Below are 19,303 nucleotides of genomic sequence, written 5' to 3' on the forward strand. Positions count from 1 at the left end.
GGGCACTTCCTGCTCTTTGATGAGTCCAGCCAGCTCAGGATTAGCTCTGAGAGAGCTCACTCCAGTTTTCCCTTTGAAGTTAGGCAGCCAGATCTGTTTTGTAAGAAAAAAAATCAAGAACAAATTTCTTGAAATCAAATCTCAAGGCTTTTGAAAGGACCCAGATCAAGTCAGTGCGTCCCTTTCAGTGTCTCAGTGAGTTTATTATGAGCCACTCTGAGGCTGGCACTAACCCTGTCAGTCTCCAAGTGCCCCCGATTTTGTCGGAAAGATTGGACTCATTCCTGGAAGATGAGACTCCCAGTGCCACTTCTCTGTTTCTCTAGGTAAATGGTGAAATCATGGACCAATATTGAGGGAAAAGATTGAGTTCCCCAAACAGTGAGCTGAGGATGATTTTTAAGCTAATAACCTGTCACAGCATCAAGATTTCTGGGCACCTGTTGTCACATGGTACACAGGAACCTGTGGATGTCGAGGCCTTGCAAACTCAGCCTGTGTCTCCTGCATCTCTAGGCCCAGTAGGCCGTGCTTTAGCACAGAACCAGCCGATGGGACGGGCAATGGGATGAGTTCCATGGGCCTGGCCCTTCTGGCATGAACCCAGTTATCTTATTTCTCCTACGGATGTCTCTCCGGGCAAGTCCTCAAGCCAGGGAGGACTTTTCTCTCAGGTCCACACAGCTCTCCCATCAGGGCAGATCAAGGTGTGGTGGCTTTCCTCTCCCTTTGGATTTCATGTCTCATCTGAGGGTAGAGGACCTCACCCCTCCATGCAGAGCTCACGTGCGGTTCTCCTATCTGGAGCTGGCAGAACGGCCTGATGTAAGGACAGGCAGAGTCACAATGACTCTGCACGGTCAGAATGAAGAGCATGGGCTGAGCAAGGAGCATATATGTATTTAAACAACTTGAGCCTTCTCTCATTTATGGTACCATTACATTTCCATCTACAAGACCTAATATGAAAACGAAAAACAAAACTAAGCCACACTTTATGAAAAGTCCAGAGTAGAGTTTTTAGAGCACTGTTAAAGCAAATCATTTGATTTGTTGAAAATATAAATCAGTACATACAAACAGGGCACAATTGGCCCACTCAAGTCCCCTGCAGGGCTCACCGTCTGAGACTTTCTTAGCAAAGCTCAGGTGAAGGTGAGAACTCCAGGTGAATAGCTGGGGCTGGAGGGGAAGGCAGAAGCACACCTGCTGGCCCTCAGGGGCATCCTGGATAGATGGAATCCGGCGAATAAACAGATGGGCCCATTATCGATACACTAGCTCATTCCCAAAAGGTAACAATTATTCTCACAACCAGAGGATGGCATGGGTCACTGTGTCCTGTGACAAGAGAGCCATTTCTCACTAGGAGCAAAGAGCACCTCTGGAGCCTGTGGGAGAGGCCACCTCGGGCGCAGTTCATAAAACCAGCAGAGCCGACCACTGCCTACCCGCTCGCAGCCCCAGTTGGCCCATTCAGGAACGAACACTCGTCCTCATTGGAGAGCACTTTAGTCCAGGCCTTCGGGCCTGGTGGTAGGAGAAACAGAGCCAGTGAGGAGGGACAACCTCTGCTCAGGGATCGTATCCCCACAGTGCTGCCCAATGGTGTCAGACACTGGGAATGTGACCCATGAACTTGCCCCCCCAATCAGCTTCATTGTGCAAACAGAGGAACTGCCCATGAGAGGAGGGAAAGGGGCTCACGTCTCAGTGGGGCTGCTACAGAGGGAGAAGCGGTGAGGTCTCCACTTCCTCAAGACAGCTACAACCTTCGTTTCTAAGGCTATCTTTTTCTAAGCCTGTTTTCATCTCCAGTGGGATTTTCACAGAACAGCAAGCTAATCAATCCTGGAATCACAGCAAATGATTTGGAGGACGGTCCTGGGACCACCTGGACCCCAAGGCACGCCCAAGAGAAAAGGGAGGACACGGAGCGCCTAATATTTCACACAAACCTCAACTCACCCACAGCTGAGGTCGGCTTTCACATTCAAATAAAAATGTGAAAGAGGAACCGTGACCCTGCTACATGGAATATTGTATCTGAATAAAAGTAACTCCCAAAGCCTTCATTTCCTTGCTCTTTTTGGGTGGACTTTTAATCGTTTAAGGTCAACTTGAACCAAACCACAGACGCCTATATAAGCCTATCATTTTCTGGCCCAAGCACTGGTGAAGACATTTCCTCCCACACAAATAAAAATTTAAACAAAATTTCAAAGGAAAAAAAAGAAAAAGAAAAGAATGTGAAAAGAAATACAAATCAAATAAATTTATTGGTGTTGACAAAAATACATAATACAAAAAAACAAAACAAAACGAAACACAACAGAAACAAAACCAGAAACCACCCCGGCAGGCCCACGCGCCCGAGGTACTGACAGAGCAGTCCCAGAAGCCCCGCAAAGCTTTGCACTTAATTCATGAGGACCTCCATCTGCACCAGCCTTGCATTGGTGTCCCCGGACGTCCGGTAGGGTATCATCCCAGCAAAGGTAATCAGGGCTCGGGCTTGACTGCGGAGTTGCTGAGAGAAAGGGGAAGAAGAGAAGAAAAGCAGTGAACTTTCAAGTCAGGGCACTGTGCCGGGAACCACCACCAGGGTCTGCCATTTTCTACCCCTCGGTGTCGGGGCAGATTTCTGGGGGGTGGACGACAGCCACTGTACCCAGCATGGTGCACAACTAGCAAAGCCTGTCTACTGGGGCCTCAGTTCCAAAGCCCTTTTACTAAGCCAAGACAGACGGGTTTGCCAGGCAAGCCGCCTCGCCCGACACAGCAGACCAGCTTCTGATAGGGCCCTGGGCTTCAGACTGCTCGCTCTACTTCCCCTAGCTGAGAGCTGCGCTCTCTCCCCTAGCTGGTTTCTGTTCCCCAGCTTCCTTGGGGATCTGAGTTTCTGGGGCTCCCAGGGAGCAGCTGCAAAACCAGAGACAATGGCTGTAACTGAGTAGTCCCATTCCACCTCTCTGCCTCTCCTGCTTCTTCCCTTTTCTGTCCTTGCGCTTCTTCCATTTCTTCCTTCCTAACAGAAGTGCGTGGCCCTCATTTCCCAGGCAACGAAATTATGGGATTCCTGGATTGGTCCAGGAAGGAAAAGGATTTTAACTCAGGTATTTCTAAAAACAGGGGGAAAAAAAAAGGATAAATTACTGAATAAAGAATAAAGAAACTTTGGAACAAAGAATAAAGCAACAGCCTCATGTTGCTCCAAAGTGAAATATGTTGGATGATTATAACAGCAAGAAAGGAAACTGCATCTAGAATAGAAAGGGAGAGTCTGCAAACATCTTTTCGACCAGTAATAGACTTTTAAGGACAACTCAAGGGTCACTTACTAGGCTTAAGGCCCATTCAAGAAGAAAACTGAAAGGTAAGTGCTTTTTAGCTGATATGTGAAATAAATTGGCATGTGTATATCCTAACTAATGTCCAAACCAAAAAAAATTCTTACCTATGATGAGAGTACCCATTCGTTTTTCTTTCGAAGTGCAAAAAGTGCACGGGCTCTCATCCCTGATTTGAAGCCACTTTCAATGAGCTCTCGGGGTGTTAGGTAAAGGGCCCCATGCCCTTCCTGGGAGCACTGCAGCCCATGAAGCCACTTCTTGGGCAGGTTGCTCGTACATGTAAGTCTCTCCTGGACCCTACCCATCCCTACCTCTCATAAAAAAGAAGAGCGATGGGCCAGAGGAAGACAGAAGAATGGCTTTATTTATGACATGTAAAAACTGTCTAAAAAAGAGATTAAAACACACAGACTCTGAGCTCAGATGGTCTCCAGATAGCTCCCTTCCGGTGGGGAAAATGGGCCTGCCAGGCCACCAGCTCCACTCTCTGTGGGCAAGGCCTCCTCTGACCTGGCAGCAGCTCACCAGGGACCAGAAAACCCCGCCACTTCAGTCCTGGCCCTCACAACAGCCCTGCACCACGTTTCTTTCATCAGGCACATGGCACACCGACTGGTGCCAAGGCCCAAGCACAGGAGCGCACCTCTGGCACATCTCCTGACACTTTTTTGACGCTGTTTGGGCTCTTGCCTGTCCAAGAGCAGACGGCAGACCAGCAGCTGCCTCTGGTGCACACACGATGGGCCTGCCACGTCAGTGAACCACCCCCGAGCACTGCTAGCTATGCTGTCAGAACTGAAACTTCGACCCCCACTCACAGGGCAGGTCTGTCAACAACAGCGTCTGTGGGAGTCACAGCAGAGAGAGCCCACAGACATCCTGGGAGGCTGAAGATAGGGTTTTTCAAGGCTTGTTTCTTGACTGCCCAAATCAGTTATGTTTTGTCACATGCCATACTGAGAGCCTATCAAACAGGTGGAAAAGCTAAGGGAAAGGTAATTTTGCACTAAGTTTTCATGGTCCCTCTTGTCAAACCAGCTGGACAACACATGCTGAGTGAGTCCCAGAAGTCTATCGACCTAGATTCTGCTTGACCTGTGCAATGGGGGAGGCAACAGGTAGCGAGCGGAAAGGGCAGTGGCCCAGGTGCCAAACTCACTTGGCTTCCTGATGGGGCCCCTTCGTCTACCATGGGAAGGGCCCACTAAAGCTTCCTGACTCTAGGCCTCAGTTTCCTCTGCTGTAAAATGGGCATAACGACTGCCCTAGGTACCTCTTTGGGCTCACCGAGTTCAGATGAGAACAAAACAAGGGTTTGCATCAAATTAATGCGTTGCCCCAAAGTAAATGTGGTTTTGATGAAAGTGCTGATCTGAGACTTGCAAAATAACCATCTATTTTAAAATGAGCAGAAAATTCTTGTGGAATCACTATAAATGAACATTCTGCTTGATTTTTTAAAAGGTGATATTCGCAGACTTGGCTTTTTTTTTTTTTTTTAGCTTGAGAACAGCAATTCCATTAATGTTTGATTTCTTCTGGGAGCCTCCTGACACAGCTGCCAGGTAGTAAGGGAAAAGAGCAGTTTGGGGTCATGAGCAGTGGTCTCGTGAGGTGCAATGGAAGGCAAACCAGAAAGGTGGTTCTCAGCGATGGTTCTGGCTGACGCTGGGATCTTACAGAGTCACGGTCCTCGATGACTCGCTGGGGCCTGGATGCCGAGGAGGGACTCGTCCCCTTGAGCCTCTTAAACTGTGTGAACAAGATGTTCATGGTGGCGAGAAGCACTTCTGAGAGGTTGTGCCTGATCTGCAGAGAAACGTGTGAAGTGAGGGAAAGGAACCAAGTTCTGGGGCCGACGAGAGGAGCGGGACCTCCAGGTAGGCCCGGTGTCCCGGTCACACCACATCCCCACGGCTGCAGAGCCACCAAAACGGAGCTGGTGGCACTGAAACGGCAAGTGTGAGGGCAAAGCCCAGGCAAGGCTGCTCCGCCGAGCAGGCGGGTCACCCTCCTGCTCCCTTCCTGATGCCATTCCCCCCAAGCGGGGCAGCGAGCCGCAAGCACCCATCTGACCAGTATGGACGCCGGTACTGGCCAGCAGAGCGAGTGCCAAAAACAGTCTGGTTCTGAATGTCAGTGCGTAGGATACTCCCCTCTGTCTCAGACCCACCCAGACTGTCTCCATTGGACCCTCAGAGCCGTACCGGAGCCCTTGGGGGCATCTACACAGACAGGCCCTGGCGCACCATTTCAGTCCATGATGCTGTGAACAATGTTTCCAAAGAAAGGCGAGAAACAAGGAAATAACAAGTGGCTGGGTAGACTCGACAGAGGCATGACGGGAAGGCTGGCAAGGGATAAGACGGGAACTGCATGTACCAGTCGGCAGCTGCCCCATCCCATGTGCAGAAGCTGGCCTTCCTCCTTCCTCTAAAACAGAAACATGTTTTTATAAAAGGTATTTGCTTACTGAGTAACAGTTTTAAATCGAAACACTCCTCTATGTATGGTGCTAGGTGGGTACTAGACTTATCTGGGATCACTTCGTAAATTATATAAATGTCTAACCACTATGCTGTACACCTGAAACTAATATAAAATACTGAGTCAACTGTAATTGAAAAAACAAAAACAAAAACACTGATAGTGACATCTCAGAACAGGCAGCTGGCCCTGAGTGTCTGGGGTCCTAGAGAACAGTTTACCCCAGTTCCATATAGGTAGGAAAGACTGGGAGAGGTCCCGGCTGCAGCCTGAGAGAAACCAGCGTTTCTGGGGGTAGGGCCTGGAAGATATTTTTAAAGCTCTCCTAGCAGCAAGTCCAGCGTACAGCCCAGCTGAGCACCTTGGTCTAAATGGTGGCAACGCGCTAGAAACCCCGCACTGGGCTCAAAGGCTGATCACTGAGTCCATGGTCACTGCACCTGCTTCTCAAGAACAAGCGGTTCAGAGAGGAAAGGAAGGAAGTGAATAATGATGCATGTTTTATGCACCCAGTGGAATTGCTTACGGAAGATCACAGGATCGATCAGAAACCTGCTGTAAAGAACACGTCTGATCACTAAACTGACTATATTTTCTGAGTCAGGAACTGGGACAATAATCTGATGGGGATATGTGTACTCACAGAAAACCAGCCCAGGATACCGGAAACTGGACTTAACTTACAAAACTCAGTCTGATGGTTACTGTATTGGACTCTTAAGTTACTAGCTACATTAAAACAAAAGCTTTCGGCAGAAGTGGGGAAAAAGGAATTCCATAACTCAGGAAGAAAAGGACTTACTTCATCACTGAAATTTCTGAAGGCAGCCACTCTCTCTTCCACACTTTCCTGATTCAGGGGCACCAGCTTCAAGCGATCAATTATCTGTTTAAAACAAAACCCCACCAGCCCCATATGATACAACCATCACTGTCATTTTATCTCCTTAAACACCAAGTCAGTACCTAACACGTCATAAAGGGCTTCTTAACAGAAAACGCTACTCCCCTCATACACACAAAGGCTCTAACTTGCTGACTAATTTAATTCCTATCCTTATTTTACTGAGGCCATTTTAAAATTCAGAGATTTCAAACTACTTTGAGAAATCTGTTTTCAGACTAAAGGGGAAAAGAATAGAAAAAAGAAAAAGGAAAAAAGAGCAATGCAGAAACCCCCTTTAAGCTTCCAGGATAATACTTGTACTTCTTCACTTAATAGGTACATTGGTGACGCTTCCTTTGTTTTAAATGAATTTCCAAGGGCAGACATTAACCGGCACTTCAAATACGGCTCCTGACACTTACATCAAAGGCTCTGTCAATATGACCACTGTGATATTCATCAAAAAAGGTAATCAAGTCCAAGAGAAGATAGAATGTAGAGTCCACAAATTTATTTGCACTGATTCCCTGAGCCCTATACCTGAAAGACAAAAAAAAGGGATGGGGTCACGGGTGTATTATGAATTTCTGTGCAATCTGTAACTTTAGGCTAGCCTTTGAAAAATGCCAAAACCTCTTGAACCCTCTCGATGAGGTGAATTAAGGAGTGGAAAATAATGTTTCTTGTGAAATGGCCAAGCGTTTGACAGTGGATTTGATAGTATTCCTATACTATTTTCCATGGAGCATGGTTCTCTAGCCTCAGCCCACCATCTCAGCATCCAAATCTCCAGGACGAATGGGAGGACTTGTGGCCCCAAAACCCCGAGGCCATGACTGGGAACTGTTTGCTAAAGGGAGAGATCTCATTTGCCAAGAATGCTCTGCGCTGCCCCAGGAAAGCATCTCCAACTCGGTTTTCCCTGGGTCACTTTCTGAGGAGTGTCTGTAGAGGGCCCAAAAGCAATGACTGTCGCCTCCGCCTGGGAGTTACACTGATTCAAGCCTGATCGCTCAGGTAACTCACTGGGGGGAGGGTGGATTCTGACACACTGGGCACCACCCCTCTAGGAATTCGCCCATCTGTCCATCACTAGCTTTGTTCCCACATGCCTTTGGGATGGCTGATAACAGAACAGAGATGAATATAATACCTAGGATTAAACTAATGCGCAGGATAAAAGCGCTGAGATACCCTTTCAAACCCGTATTTTTGGCAAAAATTTGTTAAGTCTGACAGTTCCAAGTGCTGGTCATGATGGGGAGACTCTCTGACGGTGCTGCTGGGGCGGTGAGCCAGGAGGGCCACTCTGGCTAGTAATGCCGGATGGGCACTGGTGGCCGGCCTTACCGTTCCGCGATGGACAGCGCCATGCTCTTCAGCCGCTCCTTGTTGGATTGCGGGGCGCTGATCTGAGGGACCACTGGGCTGAGCAGTTTGTTCATCAGCTCCAGCACTTTGTCAGCATTCTATTCAATTTTTTAAAAATTAAGGCATTACATAATCAATAAAAGGACAAACTAAATAGCCGACACAAAAGAGGGAACTTTCTGGGGTGAAGGATGGAAATGTTCTGTATCTTGATCTGGGTACTGCTTACACTGGTATATTCCTATGGAAAACTCATCAAGCTGTACACTCAATATTTATACATTTTTCTACATCTTAATAAGACCTCAATCAAAACACTGTTTAATTATTTAAAAAAAAGAGTTATAACCCTCTTTTGGTGCACTTTTCTCAGTTGATAAAAGGAAAGAATGTAATCTCTTTTAGGCCACACAGCCATCAGTAGTCGTATGTCTTTATGTAGAAATATTATTCCAGTTCCCTCCAAATGCCTCAGCTGTCGTACAATTCCCTAACACGCTCTGATCAGCAGTGTGTCTGTGGATGCCCGGAGGGTAAGCATGAAGACATTTTCACCAGCAGCTGCGCCATCAAAATGTGACGGACACTTATTCTGTTGCCAAGTGAGACTACAGCTCAGTCAGTGCCTCCAGCATATCCTTTCAATATGTCACTCCTGTTTGGCCAGAAATACCTTATGAACAGAAATAATTCTAGAAAATGGGAATTTCACCCTGACTGGACCATTAACTGCCTAAGCACCAGGGGAAAATGCCTCAGCAGCAGGAGTGGTACAACAATGGCGTCATTGGAATGTGTGTGTTTAATGGCAAAAGGCCGACAGATCTATGAAGTGCAGAAGAAGGAAAAGGGCACATTTTACCTTGGCAAGGTCGTAAAGCTTTGCTGCTTCCTCAAATAGTCCTTTATTTTCGGCGACAGAAGCAACTTTGTTGATAATAGGCTTTGTATCACTAGTAAACTTATCTATGACTCCAGGCTGACAAGACAAATTATGGAGGGAGAGGGAGAGAGATGGGTACACAAAGCTGTTATTTTAAAGGCAGAGGAGCAACTGGGATCCGAAAACTACGTTAACTGAAAATGCTTGCCCTGGACAATGCATATATTTCATCAGCTAGGTTCTGGCTTTCTTGAAGATACAGGCTTATTAAACATATGAAAAGGACAAAGAAAACTACATGTGAAGTGGCAGATGCACAGGCAGCACAGAGGAGTCAGCAATAAGACTCTGTGCTTTCTAATTTTCTAAAATGACCCAGAGAGTACCATGTTTCCCCAAAAATAAGACCTAGCCGGACAATGAGCTCTAATGCGTCTTTTGGAGCAAACATTAATTTAAGACGGGGTCTTATATTAATGTTTGCTCCAAAAGACGCATTAGCGCTGAATGTCCGGCTAGGTCTTAATTGTGGGGAAACACAGTAGATAAAATCATCAATGATTTTAACTTTGCTGATGAATAGGCACTAGAGGAAAAAAATCAGGAGACTCAGAGAAAATATCTGAAAGATTTTAGATTTGCTTTCTAAGACAGATGGCAAAAGAAACTCAGTGCTTAAAATATATATGGCAAGTGGTGTCAGAATATTTTTTAACAAACACCATCATCACTCAAATGGTCAGGAGAGTATGAGAGAGGCCTTAGGAGCCACAGAAGAGCTAGGGCGGGTCGCGTCATGTCTGATGGGCTGTCGTGATTCTCCATTGGTGCTGGGCCAAGTCAGGGTGACTTGCTCCTGCCATCCCACAGGCAGCACAGATCAGTGAAGAGCGTGGGCTCTGGTGTCAAGGACTGGGTTCAAATTCCACTCCCCCTCTAACTGGCTGTGTGATCTTGAGGAAGATAATTAACCTCTTGTCTCCACTTCCTCACTTGGAAAACACAGATAATAATGGTTCCCACCTTGTGGGGTAATTCTGGTGATTAAATAAGAAATGCATTCAGCACAGTGGCGGGCAAGTGTCACTGCTCAATGACCACGGCCACCGGCATCAGCACCGTCACTGGCCTCACTTCTGAGCTGGATGGTGTGAACACTGTGAGCTCACCTCTATCTAGATCGCTGGGTCCAAGCCACCATTTTTACAAGTGAGGAAAGTGAGTCCCTGGGAGAGGCAGGTGACTTTCCCACAGTCACAGGAAGAGTGTCTGAGTGGGGTCAGGACAGTCTCAATGCCAGGACCTCTGCCCCTTCTCCTACCACCTAATGGGCATGATAGGGCTTGGGGAATCGCTAAGGCTCATGGGATCAGCTGCATCTCCAGGGTCCTTAGAGCCTTCAGAAACTACCCTCTGAGAGACGGCAAGCATATTTCTAAATTTTCCATGTGGGGAGAGTAGGGGCAGCGATCTATTTTCTTGCACATTTCCTAGGCCACGAATGACAGAAAAGCAGACTTCTCAACTCAAAAAATGGCAGGTGTGAACAGATGAGTACTCTGAACATATAAAAAAAAACTACCTAATCACACATTTATATATTCTAAGGAGAAGTAGAAATATGTATAAAATCGAGGCCATCATTTGGGGCCTGTAACATTCATTCATTTTTCAAACTAAGCAATTTCATTCAGATTTGCATCTGTAGTACCTTGAATCTTAAAATCTAACTGTATTCTTTTGATAATTATAAATCCCCAAATGCAAACTAACATATCTCTAGAGGTACATTTAACTCACCTTTCTACTTCCATCATTCTCTAGTTTCCCAAGAATCATATCGAACTGTGGAGACAAAAAAAGTTTACTCAATTTACAGGACAGAGATACACACATCATCCACAATTTTTTGGAGACAGAAGAGGGGAAGAATATAGGGAAGGTGGGCGAAGTCTTACACAAACTAGAAAAGAGTGAGACTGAATCAATTATTTTCAGTGTCAGAAACCAAAGAAAACGCGCAGTCCCCTGGCCCTGCCCAGCAGAGGCAGCACAGAGGTGGCGTGCAGCATCACATTAGCATGAGGACAGGGACACTGACAGTCACGGGGGGGGAGGAAAGCACACGGACGTACCTCCCGACTTTCTATCACGAGCTCACTCACGCAGCGCAGAAACATGTTTTCTCCTTGACTGTCCTTCTCGTCCCTGCAAGGGGACAAAAACAACCTGGTTTCTTGCGTGCACTCGAGGGCTCTGATGGTGATTCGCAGAATGGCAGAGGTGAAAAGCAGCTGAAGCAAATGGTGAAAACCACGTCTTACCTGAGGAAGTAGAAGTACTGGAGGGCCTCCCGCGGGTCCGTGGACTCAAACTTCCGGGTGTAAAGCATCAGCAGCCTCACAAAGTTCAGCCGACGCAGGCAGGGCGGGTCGCCAGGCTCGTGGCTGACTGCACCGTGGGGGACACAACGGTCACAACCAGACTGCCCCTCTGACCCAGGCAACCAGGAACTATGGGGGCTGCGCCCAAGGACCCAGCAGCACCCTCTCCTGCAGCCCAGCCAACACTCGTCTGCTGACCTCGGCTTTGGCCAAGCCCTCACCACCCTGCCCTCAATTCCTTTCCAAGTAGAGTGGACATAACGGCATTCTGTAGTAAATTACTAGTACGCAGGGCTTTGAATGAAAAGACGCAGACCACGGACCATTATGGGATGTGCTCTCGGGTGATTCTGCTGCTCTACTAAGTAATGAAGCCCGAGCCATTCCTCCGCCCTCTTCGGACTCCCACTGCAGGCAGCTTTGCACAGAGGACGGCTGGGTGGGGTCCCAGTGATTCACGTTAGAGCCCCAATGAGAACCAGACTCCCGACTCTAGGGACTGCGTCTCCAGCACCGTCCTCCAGGCAGCCTGACTGACTGGCTGCAAAGCCCGCACTCTGTACTGCACTGTCTACAATGCTCTGAAACGAATGGGCCATCCGCCCAAATCCTTGTTCCCTGCAGTCAGGAGTCCACTGCCGTCCAATGGGGGACGTGCTATGGCTATGCTACTGATCGCAGATACTCACGGAGCTGAGCACTCTGTCCCGAGGACTTTAAAAGCAGCTTCAGCTCAAAGAGCACCAGGGCCACGTGGACGGCATGGCAGCGCAGCCGCTCCATGCGGAAGAGAAAGGCAATTGCAGCTTCGAACTGCGCTGTCAGGAACAGCACTTGGAAGTAGAGGAAGGGCTGCTGGTTCACCGTGAAGTGGGACTCGCCTGGCGGAGGAGGAAAGAAAGCCGACTCAGGGAGTCAGGCCACTGGTGGCCCCGGCCCCAGGCAGACGCCCCATGTGCTTAAAGGACTTGCTGGGCAGGATGAAGGGGGCCCTGGACACAGTGAACCACCACGGGAGCCCCAACCTGGTTCCCCGACCTTCTCTGGACCTCACAACACAACTGGCAAGCAGAGGTCCTGTTGTAAAACCCAAACTCCCTGCATCAGGTGGGAGAGAAACAGTTCAGGAGCTGAACACGTAATACAAAAGGGGCTGTTCATCAACTTTATCCTAAGAGTCACCCAGTAAGGAGAAGAATGAAGATTCAAAGGTGCTTCAGTTCACTCGGATTCACAGATACCTGAATTCAACAACTGCTGACCACTAGCTAGAATCTTCTTTTCTTCCCAGAACTCTTAAATAATGGGGGGTGGGGAGCTATTCCTCCCTCATTTGTGCTCAGACACAGTCACTGAGAGATCTGCGAGGAAGTAACAGGCAAGTCCTCTTTAGGTCTCTCCCTGAGCACGTGTCAACCAGAGCAGTTCAAGGAACTAGAGCCAACAGTTCACTGTAATGACCATAAGTCACACACACTACTTAAGGCCATATGGCTGCGACGCAAATTTGAAATCGTTGTTTTGTGTTTTGAAGGAAAGACAGAGTTCAGAGATGAAGGATCTTCTCAAAGGAAAGGTATGTAGTGACCGGATGTGGATGAGAGGAAAGGTGGTTACGTTCAGGATATCTTACCGTAGTCTTCCAACAACTGCTTCTGGAACTGTGAGAGAGTGAGTCTGTCTTGTGGGGAGCTGGTGCCGTCGTCATCAAAACACACTTGGTTCAACTAAACCCCCAAGAGAAACACGCGCATTGGTGCAAACACGTGCACTGGCACACCCTACGTCCCGGGCCAGCCGTGCCACTGCAGCTGCTCGGCAGCGTGCACTACTGGCTGTGGCCGGTGGTCAGGAATCACGTAACAAAAACAGTGGGGCTAGGAGACGGGAAGTCCACTAGCCCAATACCACCTGGGCATCCATCACACAGCCAGGAGGTAAAATCTGTGTGAGGAATGCCAGCAGAGGGAAGGGGCTAAAGGCCTGTGCAGGCAAGAAGAGCGGGGCCTACCTTTAGCCACAGGTAGTCCTCAGTTTTGTCGGCCACTTCGCTCTGGTTGTCGGCGACATCGCATCTGCCAATGATACAGTACACGGCCCGCTTATAGGGGTCCGTGTTGTTCCTGAGGGCCCTGCGGTAATGCAGCCGGAGCTTGTTCTCTGTAGCTGGGGACAGTCTAAAGACACAAGGGGACAGACAGACACTAGACTCACCAAAGATCCTTAAGGGCACGTGAAAGCACCCAGGCCCCAAGGACATCACAGAGTTATGAAGCCTTCCTTCACCGAGGGTGACAGGCACTGTCCTGCCCATATGCCCTGGGTGCCATCACTTTGATCTGACACAACCACCAGCATCTGACGTCTCTCTGCCTGTCAGCTTCCTCTAACAGAGGCTTTCGGGGCAGGTCAGAAATGCTGCGGAGTTAATACTCCACCCCACTCCCCAGCGGCCCTGAAGCAGTGACGGATAAGAACGAGTCCCCTTGATTGTCTCAGCCTCCCTGGGCCTCCCACTCCCTTACCCACAAGGGATCACTTCCCAAATAAATACTTGTGTTCAAATCCTTGCCTCAGGGTGTCCCTCTGGGGAAACTCAAGGATATTAACCCTACTTTAAACTCTGGGACAAGCAAGACAGGGGTTTATGGCTGAAGACAATCTCTGGACATGGCATTATTCGCATCGCCTGACAAATTATGCCCAGTTTTCCACAGGCGTAACCGGGATAAGCACTGCCATTTCTTCTACGTACACGTATGGACATTTAAACTCACTTCTACTTCTAGCCTTTGAGCCATGACGTGCCTGACGACAATCCTGGGCCAACCAGAGAAGCACTAAGTGTTAATAAGTGAGTGTAATACCACCAAGTTTCATTTCACAAAGCAGCCTGATGTGCCTGGGTTTACAGAGTAAATCAAATCATGCTCTCACTGCAGCCCATAACATACTAGGACAGAACATTCCCAAACACAGACACATGGAAGTCTAGACACGGGTGTCAGTAGGGGGCTCTTCTTTTCATGTTTCCACCTGTTATCCTACAGAGAGTTTTACTTGCTTTCTAAACTTAAATTTTTCCCAAGTAGAGACTCCGAGAGCCGCGTACAGGGAAAAGAGCAATGCCAGCGGAGACCACCCTGTTGATTGCAGCTGGCTGCTTCTGGCTGTGCCACCTCCTTCACCGCACATACCTTCTGTCCTTGCTGTTCATGTATTCCTGGAACCAGGTTTTAAACTCTCCCAGCTGGTGCTGGGCTCGGTTGACCACCTGTGAAGCGGCAAGCAGGTCTCCACAGCGCATGCAGTAATAAATCAATGCCCACACAGGGTGGCCTTCCACCTCTCCGTCCTACGGAAAAGAGGGAAGATGCTCAAAGAAACAGGCAAACACAAGCTCACCGACGGCTCTCTGATGCGCTGACCCTCAGCCAAGCCCTCTCCTTGTATTAGGTCACTTAATCTTCACCACAACCCCATTAGCTTTCACAAACGAGGAAACTGAGGTACGGGAACATTCAGTAATTTGTTCGAGGTAAGCTGGTAAGTGGCGATCTGGCTTTTCCTCCAAAGCACTATGTGTCCCACCTGAAACCAGCCTGTGGTTTCTCCATGGAAGCCCAGTAGCCTGCAGTAACCACATAACGTGTTCCTCCATAATACACAGACATGCAGTCCTGCAACCTCCACAAAGCAAGGGCTAAAGACATTCACTGACCAATAAGAGACCATCATTATAATACTCATGTGTATAAAGTGCTAACTACTAATGATTAGCCAAATGGATACTGGCATTTTCATTCCTTCTTTCATTGTTCATTCATTCACCCACTTACCGAATGTCTGTGTTTCAGACACTGTGCTAGGTGCTGGGGATCCCAGAAGGCAGTTCTGTTTCCACTCTCCCAGGACCAGAGCTTATCTATCCTAAATCTGGCTTTGTCACCAACTGCGTAGCAGGCGGTGGTTACTCTTCTCTCTCTGCTTTTGTTCAGCAACTCCAGAGAAGTGAACCAGGGACCTCCTTTCTGGCCCCTTCACCCTTCCCCTGGCAGGACTCTTTCTAAAACTCAGATCTGATTGTGTCACTTCCCCACTTAACCCCCTTTGAACTGTTTACATCCAAAGTGCTCACTCAGCCTGACACTCAAGGCCTTCACCAGCTGGCCCAAGCTTGCCAAGCCCTACCACATACCCAACACACCAGATACTCTCCTGCTTCCATGCTGTTCCCTCCTCCTGGAATACCCTTTTCCAAGCCCTCAGGCTGGGGAGCCCCTGTTTTTCAAGCACAAGTGTGAACCTCACCATCTTTATGATGCCAGCCTCCTGTGTAGCCCACTAGCCTTGGTACAAAGCTCCCATGGAACGCTTTGCACACAGTATGATAAATGACTGCAAGGCAATTCCCCAACTGGACTGTGAGCTGAGAAGAGAGGCCACATCCTAGGAACCATACCCAACTCCATTCTTCTAGCCGTTAGAGCCAACAACCTCAGAAGTCACATCCCTAACTCTGCCTCTAATACCCACATCCAAGTTCTTCAACTAGTCCTATTGGCTCTACTTTCAAAACACATCTAGGACCCAAGGACATCCCTCCCCACACCCCGCCATCCTCCACCCTGAGCTGAGCAAGCAGCCGCTGGACTCCTGCACTACGTGCCTCCCAAAGTCTCCCACTTCTCTTCTCGCCCTCTCTGGTCTCTTTTTCATACAGCAATTTCTACACATAACCTCAATTTAACTGAAAACTCTGGGGGTATAACTGATCACACAGAGAAAGTTGCCAATACCTGCAGTCCAGGCAAGGGAGCTGGAAGTTTAATGTTCAGGAAACTTCGAACCAACTGGTAAGTCCCAGGCACCCCACCCAGCTGGGCTTGATGCAAATTTCCAAAGACAGTCACAAGGGTATAATTCTTATAACTGGAAAAATTTAAAAGAAAAAAACAAGGGAGGTTGAAAATACATATTACGCATATAGCTGTCCATATCCATGACATTAGACTGTGACCTCTGCAGGGCAGGACCTGGGCTTCCAACCTGACACAGAACAGGAAACAGCACATGCTTAACGAAGCAAACTGCATCATTTATTCATTGTGGGTCACTGTAAAGATTTCTCATCACTGTGGAGACTCAAAAAAAAACCCCTGGAGGAGCATAACTGTGGACTTCAAATGCATAAGAGCTAATGTGCAGAATAATAATTGTTCCAACTCACAGCCTAACTGTGATATTGGGCACTTTTTAAACTTTTCCTTTGGGAAAATTTCCACCTACAAAAAATTAAAAGGATGGTAGTGCAATAAATGCTCATATACCCTTTACCTAGATTCACCAATTGTTAACATATGTGTGCATGTTTTTTCTCATTTTATATATATATATATATATATATACACATACACATATGTAAATGTGTATTTACATATATGTATGTATACAGTAGATATCTATATACATAATATACATACATACTTTTTCTAAATGCTTTTAAAACGTTATCAGAAATATAGAAAGCAGTGGCTACTTCATCTGTAAATACTTCAATTCACCATATATCTCCTAGGAACTAGGACATTCTCCTACCTAACCTCAATACCGTTATGAGATCAAGAAATTCAATATTAATATATTGTTATTATCTAAAATATAACCCATATTCAAATCTTTTTTTTTTTTTTTTTATTGGGCAAGGGGAACAGGACTTTATTGGGGAACAGTATGTACTTCCAGGACTTTTTTCCAAGTCAAGTTGTTGTCCTTTCAATCTTAGTTGTGGAGGGTGCCGTTCAGCTTCAAGTTGTTGTCTTTTCAATCTTAGTTGTGGAGGGTGCAGCTCAGCTCCAGGTCCAGTTGCCATTGCTATTTGCAGGGGGTGCAGCCCACCATCCTTTGCGTTATTCGAGGGATCGAACTGGCAACCTTGTGGTTGAGAGCCTGCACTCCAACCAACTGAGCTATTCGGGAGCTCAGCGGCAGCTCAGTTCAAGGTGCCGTGTTCAATCTTAATTGCAGGGGTCAAAGCCCACCATCCCTTGTGGGACTCAAGGAATTGAACCGGTAACCTTGTGGTTGAGAGCCCACTGGCCCATGTGGGAATTGAACTGGCAGCCTGCGGAGTTAGGAGCACAGAGCTCCAACTGCCTGAGCCACCAGGCCGGCCCCCATTTTTTTTTTAATTGAGGTATAATTGACACACAACATATGCTAGTTTCAGGTGTACAACATAGTAGTTTTGTATTTGTATATATTGTGAAATGATCACCACAATAAGACTAACATCCATCACCACACAGTTATAGAATTTTTTTTTCTTGTGATGAGAACTTTTAAGATTTACTCTCTTAGCAACTTTCACATATGCAGACAGTATTATGAACTATAGTCACCATGCTGTACATTACTTCCCCATGATTTTTTTATTTTATAACTGGAAGTTTGTACCTTTTGACTCCCTTCACCCATTTGGTCCATCTCCCCACACCCCACTGTTGGTAGATTAGCATCAGCAAAAATAAAAGTGAGTATAATTATTCTAAAATATTCCGTTTATCAAAATGTGACGATGAATCCTTAAAACAAATGCCACTAGTGTGAAAAAGAAAGTAAGGTTACAATAATTGTGGACAGGAAACTCCCAAGTAGCTCCAAGTGCTGCTAAAGGAATCAATGGGACAATAATTCTAAAATAACCCTAAAAAACTAAATGAAAAGAATAATCAAAGACATGGAATGGCTTACCATTTCTTGATACAAAATGATATGAAACCAAGGCATGCCGCCTGGTATCCTGAAGTTCAGCACCAATGTTAAGGATTGGGTTTATTAAGGAAAAAGCAGTCATGAGCAATCATATGTAAACCCATTAAAAAAATTCCTAAAGGTTATTACATACTGTAAGAAATTCTGATTCCTAATTTGCTGGTTTTTAGCAAATACATACTACTACAGACAATAGGTTCTTTATGGCTGAAGATCAGTACACTCAAAACTTACGTTACAAAAATGTAGCCAAAGCCTAATGACAGATTCTATAAACTCTTTGTGCCTATGCCAGAAGGGATAAATAACCATTTGGAGTTCCAGATTTCTCTTAACAAGGGAACGGAGGCTAGTGAGTTTAATGTTTGATGGTATTCATCTCATGTAGCTATTGCATAATTAATACAGTATAAAAACTGTATAAAAACCTATTCTCTGAATCACCTCAGTTGCACACAAGGAAATCTTATGACTTCCTAATGAAGCATTACTTTGTGGATAAAGGGCGACCACACTGCAAGGCCACTGGCAGCTGTACAGGCTCGGTGGCAAAGAGCTGCAATTTAGCCAGTGTATTCAACTCGGCTTTTCTTCTCGAGCCAGCAGAGCGGCCCAGCACCCTGTCTCTGAAATAAAAAGGGTCCGTTGCACACTCATGACAACCCCTGCTGGCCAATTCAGAGCTGGAAGGAGTGTCCACAGGCAGGGGGAATGGCACGGGTCCCACCAACAAAGGGGACAATAGTTAGGGCAGAGCCACATCCCCTCAGTGACCGAGTCCAATTAGTGAGGGTGTGGCAAAGAAGCTGAGGCACAAATCACAGGCATTAGCAGCTGGGAAGGATCCGGTCGCACGGGGATTAACGGAGTAAAGCCACAGGAAAATAAAGGTACACGGGCTGTCCTAAGGTTTGAAGGTGGCGATACTGCCGGGTGTGAAAAAATGATGACAGAAAACAAACAGCCTAAGGAGTGACAGCTGAACGTCACTGGGTTCAGGACCCTGACCAGGCCCTGTGGCCTAAAAATCATGTGTCCGTAATGAGGGACAGAGAGCGGAGAAAGAGAAAGTCCAACAGTGCTCCCACGTCCCATGATTTTACATCGCTGCACAACTAGTCCTGGTAGAGAAGTGCTTCCGGGAACAGGATGACACCTCTCAGAC

The 19,303-nt window shown here is 47.2% G+C and overlaps 1 protein-coding gene across 8 annotated transcripts in view; it reads right to left on the reverse strand.

Annotated features, from left to right (window-relative positions):
• Window positions 1-2,260: 2,260 nt before the first annotated feature.
• Window positions 2,261-19,303, reverse strand: part of NUP93 (nucleoporin 93) — a 90,640-nt gene continuing 73,597 nt past the window's right edge. For 4 of the 8 annotated variants that reach the window (XM_019754041.3, XM_019754078.3, XM_019754085.3 and 1 more), the window contains 15 exons: window positions 16,164-16,296; window positions 14,562-14,719; window positions 13,376-13,541; window positions 12,998-13,091; window positions 12,054-12,245; window positions 11,305-11,431; window positions 11,116-11,188; window positions 10,781-10,825; window positions 8,960-9,076; window positions 8,077-8,195; window positions 7,149-7,266; window positions 6,643-6,726; window positions 5,736-5,786; window positions 4,986-5,162; window positions 2,261-2,530 (listed from right to left, as the gene is read on the reverse strand). In XM_019754041.3, coding sequence (XP_019609600.3) covers window positions 2,420-2,530; window positions 4,986-5,162; window positions 5,736-5,786; window positions 6,643-6,726; window positions 7,149-7,266; window positions 8,077-8,195; window positions 8,960-9,076; window positions 10,781-10,825; window positions 11,116-11,188; window positions 11,305-11,431; window positions 12,054-12,245; window positions 12,998-13,091; window positions 13,376-13,541; window positions 14,562-14,719; window positions 16,164-16,296 — 1,765 coding nt within the window. In that variant the 3' untranslated portion in view covers window positions 2,261-2,419. The remainder of the gene's footprint in view (window positions 2,531-4,985; window positions 5,163-5,735; window positions 5,787-6,642; window positions 6,727-7,148; window positions 7,267-8,076; window positions 8,196-8,959; window positions 9,077-10,780; window positions 10,826-11,115; window positions 11,189-11,304; window positions 11,432-12,053; window positions 12,246-12,997; window positions 13,092-13,375; window positions 13,542-14,561; window positions 14,720-16,163; window positions 16,297-19,303) is intronic. The other 4 variants (XM_019754052.3, XM_074314838.2, XM_019754069.3 and 1 more) reach the window with 3 other exon arrangements.

This window comes from Rhinolophus sinicus, chromosome 8 (genome assembly GCF_057876585.1).
Source record: "Rhinolophus sinicus isolate RSI-liver-muscle chromosome 8, RSI-T2T, whole genome shotgun sequence".
In the NCBI taxonomy this organism is placed as follows: Eukaryota; Metazoa; Chordata; class Mammalia; order Chiroptera; family Rhinolophidae; genus Rhinolophus; species Rhinolophus sinicus.